Source organism: Grus americana, chromosome 16 (genome assembly GCF_028858705.1).
Source record: "Grus americana isolate bGruAme1 chromosome 16, bGruAme1.mat, whole genome shotgun sequence".
Classification (NCBI taxonomy): Eukaryota; Metazoa; Chordata; class Aves; order Gruiformes; family Gruidae; genus Grus; species Grus americana.
In genome coordinates, this window is record NC_072867.1 from 8,922,252 (window position 1) to 8,937,631 (window position 15,380).

Below are 15,380 nucleotides of genomic sequence, written 5' to 3' on the forward strand. Positions count from 1 at the left end.
ATCTAAGTAAAATTACTAAATGTTTAATTATCAGTTCTGATCATGCTGTGCTTGATAACTGAAATCAAATTTGACTTTGTTACCTGTGATTTCCTCAATCCTCAGGAAAGCTGCCCTGCCCTGAATGCACAGCGTTGCAAGCTCAGGGCTCAATGACTTTGGAAGCAGAGTGTCTCCTGAAGGTAGTCATGCTAACGGGCATCCCACACGGTGACCTGATTCTAGAAATGGGTAAGTAGCTCCATCCAAGCTCACTAAAATTGTCAACAACCAGGTCCTAGGTGTATCAGTCCTCAGAGGTATGAGCCCTTTGAAGCTCACATCAGGCCTTGGATGTTATTATTTCATACCTTGAGACAAAAAACACTGGAAACGGGCAGAGGCAGCCAAGCCCATGTAGTGTACAGTACCAGAGATGACTTCTCCAATCCACTATAGCAGACATGGATACGGGGCCGTGTTGGAGGTGATGTCCCTCTAGCACCCGGTACCGCCTGCTCCTGAAACACCGCAGGGCCAGGTGCCCCTCACGCCGTGGCGGCAGGCCTCCGGGTGGGCCGGGGAGCAGGAGCCCACGGCCCCTCTCATGGCGCCCCGCGACGCCCGGGCTAGCGGGGGGGAAAAGGAGAGGGCGGTGCCCACGGGGCACCTGCGTGCGAACCAGCCAATGGCAGTTTGAGGAGGAGAGGCGGGGGATTCGTCCCCCAATAGTGCGCGGGGGGGCGGGGCGGCCGGAGCCAATAGGGGCGGGCGTTGTTTTGAACTGGCTGTGTTTCCGGAAGCAGTGTTGGGGGATATGTTCGTGTCTGTGGTGAGTTCGGAGCGCTGGCGGTTTCTCTTGTGGGGCTCTTCCCTCTGAGGGGGTCGTGCGGCCCGGACCTCGACCGCTTCTTCTGCGCGGTCCTGGCGGAGTCACCTCGGGCCGGCATCTCTCCTTCTCTCCTGGTTCGCGCTTGGCTGGGAGGTGTGTGGGCCAGGCTCAGAAATGGCCTTGAGTCGCCTCCGCTGTCACGCGTGGGGAGCCCGCGGCGCTGCCTAGATGGGAGCTAACGGGCTTCTGGTTTGGGGGGTTAGAGGGGGGCTGTGTGTGCTTCAGGCGGCGGCGGGCCGGCCGGCCCAGCGCGGCAGTGGTGACTGCCTCCCCTCACAGCCAGTGGCGCGAAGGAAAACGCTGCTCTGGGCGGCTCTTCGCAAGAAACTTTTTGTCCTGAGTTTATGCAGCGACAGTGACTGGGGCATTTTAAAGTGTTGAACCAACAGCTGTTTTCTCTGGTTATGTGTTGGTATTTAACTCTTGTGCTGGTGGTGGCTTGTCGGTATGTGTGTCATGCAAGAGTTTGATGGGGTGATAGTTTTAACATATGGTGACCCTTTCATGGCAGTACGTCAAGAAATGGTCACAGAAGGGCACTGGAAACTACTGGTGTTTCAGTTTATGAGTATTGAAAACATTGGGGGAGGCGGTTTGAGAGATTTCTTTTGTGATTGTGTGAGGCCAACAGGGCACAGGCTGCTCTGAGACACACTCGATTACTAGCTCACTCTGCTGTGTATTGTGCTGTTTTTAAAAGTCAAAATATGTAACATAAACTTGACTTTTTTCAGTTAAATTCACTAACTTTTGGGGTTTAGCTGAATTGTTTTTAGGCTTCCCATATTCCTTATCAGCAGTTTGCAATTTGACTGAATTTATCCCAGCTATACAGAGAATCAAGTATCTCAGCTTTAACTGAAGCCAACTTGCTAGCTATTTTCATTATAAATGATCAGTTAATATTTTAAACAAAGTAGCTAAAGGGTGGACTAGTATTTGTCTCTGTAATTGTTTTGGTATGTTTAGCAATGCTTCAGTGCAGTCATGCGCCTGTCTCGTTAACTACTTGCACTTGCTCCAGACTCAGTAATAGGTTGTCTACCATCACAGCAACTGTATTCTTGAAAGTGGAAGCAACCAGACATATAAGATGCCTGCAGTAAAGCAGGTAGGCCTAGACACTGTTATTGTTGTTGTGAGAGCAATTCCAAGTGAACCTGCTGAATGCTGATAGTGATCAGCCAAATTACTTCTCTGGGTGTGCTTTTTTAAAGAGTGCATTAAAATTACAATAAATAACTTTGTTAACAGCAAAACTAACAAAATTCTGTTGTCCTTGCTTTATGTCTCCTAGAGGGACTATTTGAAATCAAAGCAATAAGCTTTGATTGAAGCTCTTTGTATGTTGCAATGTTCATTTTGTATCTGCTATCTTGAAAGAAATGGATGTGTGTCTTCTTAATTAAGGATACTTGCAGGACTTCTTTCATCTACTTAACTGCTGTGGGTTTGTGTTTTTTCTTGGTTGCTTCTTCCTCTTAAGTTTCTAGGATGTCTGTTGCCCCATGATCCCTCTAAGTTTTGTTCAGGGTAGGTAGTAAGCTCAGAGTTACTGTAGGTGAGGCAGGAAGGATGAGAATAAAAACATACTTGTGTAAGTGATGATTGCAGCTTTTCTGTCACAGGAAGTTAAGCTTAAAAATATAAACCAGATGTACTAGGTCAGCTCAAAGGTCTGTATAGACTGGTATTCTTTCTCTGGGAGAGTCTAGAGGAAGATCTCTAGGGAAGAGCATAAGAACAGAGCAAGTATATATGATTCTTCTAAGCATTTCTTCCGATAGACCTTCTATGATAAGAAATGAAAAATTGATTTTCTTGCCCAAAAAAAGGATTCCTGGCTGCTTCCTCCCTGAAGAAAACCTAAGAATTGTGAAAGCTAAAAATAACAGTCTTTACCTAAAAGGAGGAAGTCGTCTAGCAAAAGACTCTGGATCTGCAGAACTGTGGCAAAGGAGAACAATTGCTAGTGCTCTTGAGAAACTGGGGGAAAGGCTGTCTTGCTCCATCCCTTGCCAATGTTTTTTTTAAAAAAATGGTGTGTTGAAACTGGCCTTTGTTTCTCTTGGGGGCTGTACAGTGGACATCTAGTAAGATGCCAGAGAGAGAAACTGAGGAGCTGAAAATAAAATTAGCTCATTAAACTTGGGAAGGGCATGCGCCTTACATGTTATTTTCTGTGTTTTTGTAAGTGTTTTACTTTGCATTGCTGTCTCTGCAGTGCAGAGTGACTCTTCACCTTGGTAAGATTACAAATTGGTTAGTTACAAATTTCCTTTATACGGAGCAACCTGAAAGGCATCAGATTAGATGGATCCATCTATTCTACCTCATATTTATATTTAATGATTAGTATTACTACACAGAAGCATGTACTACGCGAGGGAAGTGCAAAAGCAAATCAGTAAAATGCTTCAGAAAATGCAGCTGTGAAACACTTTTCGGGGGAGGGAGGGAAGTAGATTACTTTAAAATCATGGAAAATAAGAGATGCTTGATTAGCTTTTAAAAGTTCAGTGTATATGTTTTTTTAAAAAACCCTCTTTCCAACTTTATTCTTATATGAGCATTTGAGGAGTGTAGTGCTCAGTTTCCTTTGGACCAGTTCAGAAGAAGTGTTAAAATAGTTTTAGACTCTGCTATAGTCCATAAAACTATCAGAATGCAGTGATTAACGATCTTTAGCTGTCTCTTAGACTGCACCTAAACAACAGTTTTGGATCAGTTGAGAAGCAATTGAGATCACTCTGGTAACTGACAGATGTTATTTATGATGCTTCATTTGTGAAAACAAAATACATAACAAATGGCTTCATTTTTCAAAGGCTGCTACTGGGAGTTCTTAAGGGTAAAATGGTTTTATGCCAAATTGTGAACTGATTGCTTCTAATCAACCAAATGATGGTAGAACCCTATGAAAATAACATAGACAATCTATCATGTCTTGGTCTCCTGATAGTCCTTCTAAACACTACCTTATGCTGGCATGTATCCACTCAGGCTTTTAACAGATCATTAAAATGAGCAAAACAACACGCTGTACTAACAGAGTACCATAGCACAGAATAAGAATGTTAGTTACTTTAATGTCATTTCCAAATCAGCAGTGCCATTTGGAGCAGAATGCTTAATTACAGGATGTTTGTAATTCTTGTCAAGCTGGGTTGTGTGTATTAAGTGTAAGTTAGACAGCAAACTAGAAACATATTACAGAAACAGGAGATTGTTGCTAACATTTCATTCTTGATAACTGTTGTTTTATTGACTAGGAATAATCAAACTAGATTTTATAAAAACTTATTATCCAGAGAGCAGTATTTACTGTCTCCACCTTATAGTAAGCTTTTTCTGTGCAACATGGCAAGGTCTGCAGTATTCATATTCTGGCTTGTATTGTCTTCAGAAAAGAAAAGCAGAAGGTACGTGTTGTGCCACAACTTAGCTTTTTTTTTTATTTGAACTTTTTTTTAAGCTGCCTCCTGTTTCTCTAAGGATAGTTCTGAAGACACATTTTCTGCTGAAATGGAGCTAGAAAGCTAGCTGTTGATTGAGCTTTGGACTTGCTGTAGGATCAAGTTGCAAGTGTGGAAGCCAGCACTGGCCTAATCTTTTTCATCTTTTCCTCTGCTTGATCTGTGGGAGGTTACAGGTGAATGACGAGAAGGCAATGAGTTGAGTGCATCTGCTTTGGAATGGCAGCTCTGCACAATATGCTTGTCTCATCCCCACAGTTGCAGCACCCTCTTTACATGAATATAAGCTTGAATGAATTACACCTGTATGAAGATTTTTTGATTAAATGTTTATGTACTTACCAGCTCTGTTTTAGCTGACTTAAATGCTTCTGTCTGAATAACAAAAAATGTTGGACTGTTTATATAGGACCTATAAACACTTATGCTTGTTTGAAGGCCGGCAGGTGGAGCCCAAGATAAGTAATACTGTTTTGATATTTGGAGTTACTAAAAGCACAAATGTAACTTAAAGAACTGTTATAGCATCAACCAGAGTTGATGAGGTGACAGATACTTCTGTCAAAGCAGTAGTACCCCATAATAATGGATTCTAGAAAGGCATCAAGGTGTTGAAAATATTTGTCCCTCTACATAATAGTGGCAAGTGTTGCAAACTTATTCGTCTGCTGTTTTCTGGCTGGCAGTTTTTGTGTAAGCTTTATGTTGACCAGTAACTTTGCACAAACAGCTGAACTGAATTGATTATTTGAAGGGAACTTAATAAATCAGCTAATGGAGCCTGAAACTTGTTTATTAAAATAATAGTCTTATGAGTGATTAATTGTCAACAGGTCTTTATCGAGTAATCCATTTAATTATCTGGCAGGACACCTAATGAATACTGGGAGCCATATCTCCATAGTCAGCAAGAGTAGTCAGTGGCAGTTGCCAACTAAAATTGTATTTTATATCCCTGCTTTCACCAAGTGCACTTCTCTGCACTTTGTCAAGAAAAAAAATTCTAAGGATTATATACCATATTCATGCTGATACTGTAAACGGCTACCTCTCAACTGTAGATTTGAAGGAGATCTCTTCTGAGCTATGAGTGTTGTTTCTGAAATGGTCGGGCATAGCTTAACACTTCTAAATGTCAATCTTGATGCTCGTGCTGAAGAAAAGGTGAAAAGAATGAAGCTATCATATTTCTGTCTTTGTGAAGTAGGGACCAGTGAACAACAGTATGCAGTTTTATTCTAGTTTATTGCTTGCTCCATGAACCACTCTAATGCATTTCATTTGATGTGTTTTGTGGACATAAGTTCATTTCTGATGGGCTGCCAGTAATATATCCTTGGTAGTAGAAACTGTAGCCCTTTACCTTTCGAGGGACATGCAAAGTTGTAATTACAATGGAACTGTCTTGTTTTTATAACAAGTTGCTCAACAAACAGGCAAGAAATCACTTAATTTAGATTTTTTTTTTTTGTATATAGCTTTTTGGTATGCTTCTTAAAGACAAACTAAAGCTCTTTGAGATTCTGTCCTTTCTTTTAACAAACACAATCTGTCCTTTTTTTTTTTTTGTGGGCTTCCAAGGAAGATTTTCCAACATGAATTCTTGGAGCCATGGTTAGGATCAGTCTTGTGCTACTGATTCTCTTGTGAAGACTTTTCCATTACAGATTCAGATCCTTTTGGAAGCATCAGTGTTTCATGTGAGTCACTGTCTAATGCTTGACTCTAATGCTTTGTAGTTCAGCAACCAAAAGTTTACTTCTCTTGTAGGCTGCAGATTGGGGAGAGAATGAAAATACAAGATAAAATAAAGATTTGAATTATAAAATTGAAATTGCATAATTGAAATCACTAGCATGTGATAAACTTGCTTTTTTTTTTTGTAGAAGTGCAACTAGCAGTAGCAGATCCAATAATGTATGTTAGGGTTTGCATGTTCAAAAATGTGACTAATATGAAAGAGTGCCTCTTTAAAGTGCTATTACCAGGTTCAGCATTCCTAACTGCTAATGTTAAATAAGTCTGTTAACAGAAAACTTGTGGCTTTTCAGTTTTGGTTCAGCAACTTATTTGCATCTTTACAGTGTAGCTTATAAACACAATCCACAACTCTTGTTGAGATGTTGAGGGCCGGGAAGGAAGGGGAGCAGTTGTTCTGCAGAACTTCCCATCTACAGAACTTGGAACAGGAAGGACGATGTCTTGCTCAGCGTTGAGCCTGGTGCAATGCAGTTGTTGTTCATTGTTGTTCCTCCTACTCCCAATTTTATGTTCAGTCAAGTTGTTGTTGAGGTCAGGATGATGTTTCCATTTACTTGTGGAGCTGTCTGAGAGAAGATAGCTTGAGGAACAGAACAGCAGCAGACGATCAGCTAAAATAAACTTTGTTCTTAGTTTGACGTTTATTACAATATTCTAACTGTAATGTTGGGAGTGGGGCTTGAAAGGTCTTGTCTGTCCTAATTTGAGTCTCTCATCAGTAATGACTTCAGCAAAAAGGTTCACTTTTTGAAGGACAGGGAAATCTCCTGTTTGATTTCTGTGTAGCCTGTGCACCATGTTACATAAACAATATCCACTGTGAGATTTGCATAATTTGGGAAAGAGAGGTGACTGTTATTTGCCCCAGCCTTGCTGGAGGCTTGTGTTGTATAGGATTATGCATCTCTGAGAAGATTATTTGGGAGCTTAGTCTTTTAGTGGGGAAAATCTGCCAGACTTGACGATAGCCCATGTTCCTACAGTTAGCAAATCCACTAGGCTGGTTTGATTGACAAGTCTATGGTAGGGACCTGTTTGGAAGGTACTGTAGAATTAATAGAAGTGAAAAATCTTCATGACTATGTTCTGGCTGCACAATAAGCATGCTGAAGAACCTGAGTCATAAAGAAACCCATGTCCCATGTTCTTCTGGGGACAGAAAAATTATCAAACAGAAAGATAAATGTCCAATGGCAAAGCAAGTATCTAGAGGCAGAGTAGATTTGGAGAGGACATAAAGCAAGGCAAGAAGATTCTGGACTGAGATAAGAAAGGTTAAAAGAAAGGTAGCTGGTGCAGAACAAAGAATGATGTAATGTTCCAGAGGAGAAATCATGACTAGGAATTTCTGTGATTTAAATACCTTATGGTAGAAGAAATGGTATCCTGAATAAAGAAACTGAGGTAAGGTATGGCATATAGATTCTGCCTGGATATCTGGACAGCATCAAAAATTTAAAGTTAAAGTATAAAAGGTTTCAGAAGTACCTGGAGTTGTGTTATGTTTTAATTATATTATCTGGAAATGGCACTGTACTCTAGTTCATAAGCTGTCTGTTGCTCTAGGAAACCCATGCTCTGTGATTTGAACCATGATTGTAATTTTGTTTTGCTTCAGTTTCTTTTTAAGAGTTGGAGTGGAAGGTGTGAACGGGTCAGTGTTATTTATGCTTAGTGACATAAAGCAGCTGGGATACAAGAACCTGAGTTTTGTGCAAAGCTAACAAGATCTGTATATAGAATATTCAAGTCTTCTAGAACTGGTAGTTTGGTTGTACAAGTCCAGCATGATTGCAGTGTACTGAAAATTCAGCAATAGGAGTCTGAGAAGGGTGGTAACACCTTCTTAAGACTGATTAGATTTTTCTAAATAAAGCTGACTCTGCATCTTTTTTAACACCTGGCTAGTAAATCAGTTATCCAAAAATCAAGTCTGCATCTTCAATTCATAATTCATTTCTAAACAAGTTATTTTGGGATTGACTTGGTAGAGGCGAAGAAAGCCTATGGTGTCATTTAATTCTGTTTGATGCTTTATTGTGTAACCTGTTTATCCAAACTATTACCTGTTTGCTAGGCTATTGCTGCTCATAGCTAGTAGACTATGAATTGATTTTGGGAGGGAAATTCCTTTTGTCACAGAACATAATTTAAAATACTTGGTGCGAGATATATATATATTCCTACACACACTCTTGCACTAACTCTTTTGCCCTGGCAAGCATGTCAGGAGTGTTGCATCTCTTCTGGAGTTACTTCCTTTCCTGCAACAGAAGTCTCTTTGCAGAATATTAGATTGCAGGACTGAACTTGTTGTGCTGTGCCAGTGACAGCAGGCTGGTTGGAGTGCTGAACCGTGACTTAACAGAAGCCAACAGTTACTGGCAATCTGATAATTAAAAAAATCTTTATAAATTCTGCACTTGCAGCTCTACTTTTGGTAATATGAAATGTAGTCAAGATTATCCATTTCCTGATATCACTTAAAGTAAATGATGTGGAAATTAAAGAGCAAGAGAGATACGTTTTGCATTCCTGGAAGCATGGTAAAACCTACTTTTTGTACAGAAGTTGCTTCAGTCACTGGGTTGCTCAGATGGTCTTAGAGTTGTGGTATTGAATTCTGCCTGTCCCTCTCCCCTCTTCACTTTCCTTAAACTTCTGCATGGAAGAAGCTCTCTGTAGCAGTTAAACATGGTTATGTGTGGTTCGTTGGTAGTATTCTGGTAATTGCTTTAGCAGCCACAAGAAGTAAAGATCAGGCTGTAGTTTTATTACCAGAAAAATTTTCATTGGGGCAACACAAAATATTTGAAAGCTGTTACGTGGTTTTGAAATAGAAAGCACATTTGTCATGCCATCTGAGCATGGCCAGAATCTTAAACATACCACAAGTGCTGGAAACTATTCATCAAAATGTACACTCCGGGCCAGAATATTTTGTTTGTGCCTGATGTTTTTGCAGATGATAAACAATAATACTTTCTCCTGGACTTTAATAGCTTGGCCTAAAGTATACTTTATTTACAGGTTTAGGAGTGTCTTTGATATGGTTTTTTTCCAGCTTCTGCAATGGTTTGAGTCTTATTTTCTCCTTTATTTTAACAGAAGCATTTTGCTTTACTTAAGACGAGGGGACGGGGAAGTAGTGGTGCTTTATTGGTAATGAGCAGAAAATTACGTAATAGTTTTTCTTTCATGTATTGGTAGCACTCTAGACACTGTCAGTATTTTCCTGATGCTTGTTTCTTTCGTAAAAATCTGAATTAGCCAAGCATAACTTTGAAACAACTACCATAAGAATTTTGGTAGTAAACCATTCATTGAAACAAATCTATTTTGGAAGTCCTGTTTTATTTATTTATTTTTATTGAGCTATGAGCTTCAGCATAGAAGCAAGGTTATTTTTTTATAATTTGCAGTATAATAGATAATCTTTATTTACTTTGTAGGCTATTACAGAATGACCTTGTACTGAGCCTTTGTGGAAGAAGCAAGATTTAACCATCAATTCTTCAATGTGCATCCTTCTATTCAAATTTGACCCCCGACCAGCATCAAAAAATGCATACAGGTAAAGATGGCTCTATTTAAAACAGACTTGTTTCTGTCATTTTTTATACAGTTTCTTTTTGTAGCCAATGTTTGAGTTACAAACTCAAGTCAGTATTACGTGCTCAGTTATGATTTTGTAATGTTTAACTTCATGACTTTCCCCATTGGAGGACTTACTGTAACCTCTTGAGAACCCTTTGTTTTTAGACTATGTCAGAAGTCTTGGGCTTTGTAATCATGGGCCTTTTGCTGGTGATCTATCGTGTAGTGTAGGATAAATCCTTTAAATATTGTAATCCAGAGTTTGAAAGTCCTGCCTTCTATTTTATCATTTAAACTAAGGGGAATCATGTTTGTTGGGGCAGTACTCTATGAATCCAAAAGGTACTAATATTGAAATTTAACTGCTTATGTATCTTCTGGACAGTACCTTCTTGTTCACTGCGTAGTTCACTGCTCTGTTCCATGTTACATCATGGCTACCACTACTCACTCTTCCACTCTGGTTTCAACAGAACTGACTAGCTTGTGAATAGGTGCAGTTGTTTTTTAAAACAGGGATAGATGAGATCAAGGTATCCTCACAGTTACTTATGCCTATCAGTTTGCTTTGGGACAAGGTGTACTTAAAGATCTTCAGTTGCTGTTTATCCTAAAATTAAGTACTTGCAATTTCAGAAAGTGCTGGAAATCAAGTCTCCTGTATCAATATAAAACAAGTAGTGCTTTGAACTGGAGAATAAGGAACTTTTAGTAAGTGTCCTAGCCTTCCCCCTCCCCCAAATCTGCTTGCAATTAAAACTTTAGGTAATACACTAACAGTCATGTTCAAATCTTCTGTAATTAAAACTAATTAAAATTTAAAGTTAATTAAAACTTTAGGTAATAAACTAATAATCATGTGTATGAAATGTTTAGCCAAAAGCTTAAAACAAAACAACCATTCGTGCTTCTAGGTAACTTTTACTGGATATGTTGATGTCATACGGTCAGTTTCCCAAACATTAAACTTCCTGTAATAATTTTCTCTCTCATTACAGCCCTTGATTTTATAAGTTCATATCCAACATCAGTATCTTTGAGTACATTCAGTATGTAACAGAAAGATAGCACTTCCAGCCAGTAAGAAGACTGTAGAGTTCTATTGCTTTCTGTAGTTATACATACTGTATTGGTTCAATGTTACTTTGTGGAGTACAAGTACTGGTATTCATCTAGAAACTGTCAGAGTCAGTATGCTCAGTAAATCACTGTGCCTTTCACTGACTTGGTTTTCTGCCCTTTTGTATTGAGAAGCAGATGCCATTCTATAGAAAGAAAGGAAATGAGAACCAAAACTTCAATTGTCCATGGAGTGCATTCCTTTCTGCATCTGGAATTTGCCTAAAAAGGGTTTTGTTTATGATGTGACTGGTGTTGAATTAATATGTCCATTTATTTGGTCTGACTTTCTTTGTGTTGCTAGTTAGCAGAAGACAGATTCATCAATTTGATGCCCCTTGGGAAAATCCTTCGGATGTAAACTGTAGTTGCTTGCCAAGTGAACTTTCTGCTATGATCAATATTTAAAAGTAAAACTTACAGTAGTTTGCTTGCTATAAAAAATTGCATCAAGATTGAAATTATTGATTTATAGCAGAAAACAACTTGCTATCAGTGTCAAAAGAGGAAAACACTTTTGAGATGTAATTCAGGAATATTTAATTCTATTTAACTTTCTTGGTACCTTTTATTAAGCGATATCTTGCTCTATACCTCTGAGATAAATTTCTCTGAGCCAGTCAGTCTCACCTCTGTGCCTGGCAAGATCATGGAGCAGACCCTCCTGCAGACTATGCTCAGGCACATGGAAAATAAGGAGGTGATTGGTGACAGCCAACATGGCTTCACTAAGGGCAAATCGTGCCTGACAAATTTGGTGGCCTTCTATGATGGGGTTACAGCGTTGGTGGACAAGGAAAGAGCAACTGACATTATCTACCTGGGCTTGTGCAAGGCATTTGACACTGTCCTGCACGACATCCTTGTGTCTAAACTGGAGAGACATGGATTCGATGGATGGACCACTCGGTGGATAAGGAATTGGCTGGATGGTCGCACTCAAAGAGTTGTGGTCAAGGGCTCAATGTCCAAGTGGAGAACAGTGACGAGTGGCGTTCCTTAGGGGTCGGTACTGGGACCGGCACTGTTCAACATCTTTGTCAGCAACATGGACATTGAGTGGAATTGAGCGCACCCTCAGCAAGTTTGCCGACAACACCAAGCTGTGTGGTGTAGTTGACATGCTGGAGGGAAGGGATGCCATCCAGAAGGGACCTTGACAGGCTTGAAAGGTGGGCCTGTGCGAACTGCGTGAACTTCAACAAGGCCAAGTGCAAGGTCCTGCACATGGGTCGGTGCAATCCCAAGCACAAATGCAGGCTGGGCGGGGAATGGACTGAAAGCAGCCCCGAGGAGGAGGACTTGGGGGTGTTGATTGATGAGAAGCTCAACATGAGCCGGCAGTGTGTGCTTGCAGCCCAGGACATGGTTGGCTTTCTGGGCTGCATCAAAAGAAGTGTGACCAGCAGGTCGAGGGAGGTGATCCTGCCCCTCTACTCCGCTCTTGTGAGACCCCACCTGGAGTACTGCGTCCAGCTCTGGGGGCCCCAGTACAGGAGGGACATTGAGCTGTTGGAGAGAGTCCAGAGGAGGGCCACGAAGCTGATCAGAGGGATGGAGCACCTCTGCTATGAGGACAGGCTGAGAGAGTTGGGATTGTTCAGCCTGGAGAAAAGGCGGCTCTGGGGGGATCTAATTGCAGCTTTCCAATATCTGAAAGGGGCCTACAGGAAAGATGGTGAGGGACTGTTTCTCAGGGAGTGTAGTGACAGGATGAGGGGTAATGGGTTTAAGCTGAAGGAGGGTCAATTTAGATTAGATGTTGGAAATTCTTCACTGTTGGAGTGGTGAGGCACTGGAACAGGTTGCCCAGAGAGGTTGTGGATGCCCCATCCCTGGCAGTGTTCAAGGCCAGGTTGGATGAGGCTTTGGGCAACCTGGTCTAGTGGAGGGTGCCCGTGCCTGGAGCAGGGGGGTTGGAACTAGATGATCTTTGAGGTCCCTTTCAACCCAAACCATTCTATGATTCTGTGATCCATTTTGGTAAGTGCCAGGCCATAGTGTTCTTGGTACCAGAAGTTAACATCAGATACGTAACTTTAGTCCCTTTTTTTTCCTTAACGCACCATAACTAAATCTTTTTTTCTTTATTCAGAAGAACGTTGCAGTTTGTTGTTCTTAAATTGTTCCTAAGGTTTTTCACCTTTGCCTCAGCTTTCTGAAGGACATAGGTCTGAGTATAAGTTGGGAATGGTACCCAAGGTCTGAGTATCAGTTGGGAAGGGTACTCAGTCCTCCTATACCCTGTACCCTTGCAACTTGCTGTTCTACCCCTTTTTATCTGTGTTCTCTCTACAGGCCTATTTGTAGTAAAGTTAGTGCATTGTAACAAACACTTTACTGTAGTCCATTATTATTGTCAAAGGTAACGTGCTGCCTGTACAGCTTTCTGAACTATACTGCGTTGGTCTTACAAATAAATACATGTTTCAAGCTTCAAAGCTATAATCACACAGTTTTTTTTAATGGAACTGAATTACATTGTAGGAAATTGCTTTAATGGAATGATTTCTCATGTTTTCATCTCTGCCTCAACATTAAAATAAATTTTAATACATAAATCCTAATACCATTGGATTATTTCAGCTATGAAAATAGCTGAATAGGCTTTTTACAATTTATTAGAAGATGAGGGTCACTTAATATTGCTCCTTTTCAGTATGATTGTTTCATAAAAGACAAAATAAAGATGTTTTGATTATAGCAATCCTGCATACTAGCCTTGTACTAAATTTATGAGTCTGTGTGTTAAATTTGAGATGGGGAATATTCAATCACACTCAAAAGACTTCACTTATTTTTAATATTTAGATACTATAAACAAACTGTGGTTGTGTCAAGAATTATTGAAGGCAAAATATAATTGGAGCTTCAGGAAGTGAGAAATGCACTCCAGCCAAACTATTTTTTAACAGTAGAGATGTTTGTTTAAATAAAAATCTGTAAAAGGAGGACGCATACTGTAAATGGAGGATATTCAAGCAAAATGACAGAAATTTGGTAAACCAGCTGAAAGCCTATAGATTGAAGACTAGAATCAGCTAAAAAGAAATAATGCCAGTCTGAAAGGAATGATACTATGATTATTTGGCATTTGAAAGATAAAAATATACATATGCTGTGCTTTCCAACAGATGCTATCTTTGGGCAAAATACTAAGCATATTCCTTACAATAAGGATGCCATTGAAGTGTCTTTTTTTTATTTTCCCTATAGCTGATTATAATTCTTTATCTGTAGTATTTCTAATGTGCAACTGGCACCTCATGATTGTGTTTTAAAACATTGTGTTAATGAAGAGGTGAATTTGCAGAAAAGGTCCAGAAACCTGCAGAAAATGTCAGTACATTTGAAAGCTGTAAAGTAATAAGATTTCATTGGAATTGATTTTTGTGTGTTGTGGCTTAAAAATTAGAATGAAAATTGTACGGTCTGACTTAAGTTTATAATAACAAACTTGGCTTCTGCTGTGTAAATGTAACTGACAAGCAGCTGGTAGAAGGAACTAACAGTGAAGATGATACTGACGTTATAGGAAACTGGTTAAGAAAACCTGCAGGTTTTTGAAAGATGGCATTTCATTAAAATTAAATATTAAGTAACATAGCTGGAGAGAATGGGGAACACTCACCATCTCACAATTAAAATAAAGACAAGTCATGTTATGGGTAATAATGAGCAGGACTTTGGAAGCTCTAGCTGTTCGATCATGGCATGGTGTGGCGGAGCTGTGCACAACCGTGTCTGCGGTCACCTGTTGTCCTGAGTCTGCAGCACATGGCTTCCCTAGGGTTACAGTTGTCTTTTGTCCTTTACTTGGATCAGCCAAATCACCTGCTCTTCAGGTGAGGATGTTCTACCAACTTCTTTTTTTCCAATCATTAGTTTGGAATTAAAAAAAGATTGATGGAAGAGCAGCATCAAATGAAAGCTCATCTACGGGTTTGAAAGTGGCAGTGTCTGAATGCTGATTCTAAGCATAGAAACCCAGTAATGCTTTTTACTTGAGCTTTTATTTATAGATACCCCTGCATCTATTTGATGTTGCTGTAAGTCACTAAATTTAGTTTCTGATGCTATCTTCCATTGCTTTTAAATAACAGAAAATGTTAACTTGCTGACTTTTAAAAGATGAATGTGTACTATTTTGTCCTACTGTTCTGGTAGAACTCAGATTATGCAAGCATCTACACATGCAAAAAAAACCCACAAAACAACCAAAACCGGGGGAATGCACCACCAAAATACCTCTTGACTGTTACAAAAACCCGTGCCTTTTCCCTTTACTTCTGTTTCCTTGAACATGCTATCATTTCTTCAAACAAATTTCAGCAAGGCTGGACCATTGCAACTATCACAAATTTATCTGTTCTGGGTACTTACAGACAAAAACATCTGACTTGTATCTTTGAACCACAGAAATAAAGCTTTAGGTGTTAAAGTTAGATGAAAAAATACTGTGACTACATGATCCTAAGTAATGATGAAGTAAAAACATAAGTCTCATGCTTCAGATTTTTTTTATAGGTTACCTGTAAATCTGTGGGTTGTCTTTA

General features: G+C 39.8%; 2 protein-coding genes across 5 annotated transcripts in view; one reads left to right on the plus strand and one right to left on the minus strand.

Annotated features, from left to right (window-relative positions):
* Positions 1 to 517, minus strand: part of ARVCF (ARVCF delta catenin family member) — a 287,124-nt gene extending 286,607 nt beyond the window's left edge. The window contains exon 1 of the mRNA XM_054844462.1: positions 84 to 517. The gene's annotated coding sequence lies outside the window, so the exon portion shown is untranslated. The remainder of the gene's footprint in view (positions 1 to 83) is intronic.
* Positions 1 to 15,380, plus strand: part of TANGO2 (transport and golgi organization 2 homolog) — a 37,704-nt gene that overhangs the window by 2,430 nt on the left and 19,894 nt on the right. The window contains exons 2-3 of one of the 4 annotated variants that reach the window (XM_054844491.1): positions 106 to 231; positions 9,561 to 9,682. In XM_054844491.1, coding sequence (XP_054700466.1) covers positions 9,627 to 9,682 — 56 coding nt within the window. In that variant the 5' untranslated portion in view covers positions 106 to 231; positions 9,561 to 9,626. Of the gene's footprint in view, positions 1 to 105; positions 232 to 752; positions 965 to 5,928; positions 6,048 to 9,560; positions 9,683 to 15,380 lie in introns of those variants that run through there. The other 3 variants (XM_054844487.1, XM_054844489.1, XM_054844488.1) reach the window with 3 other exon arrangements.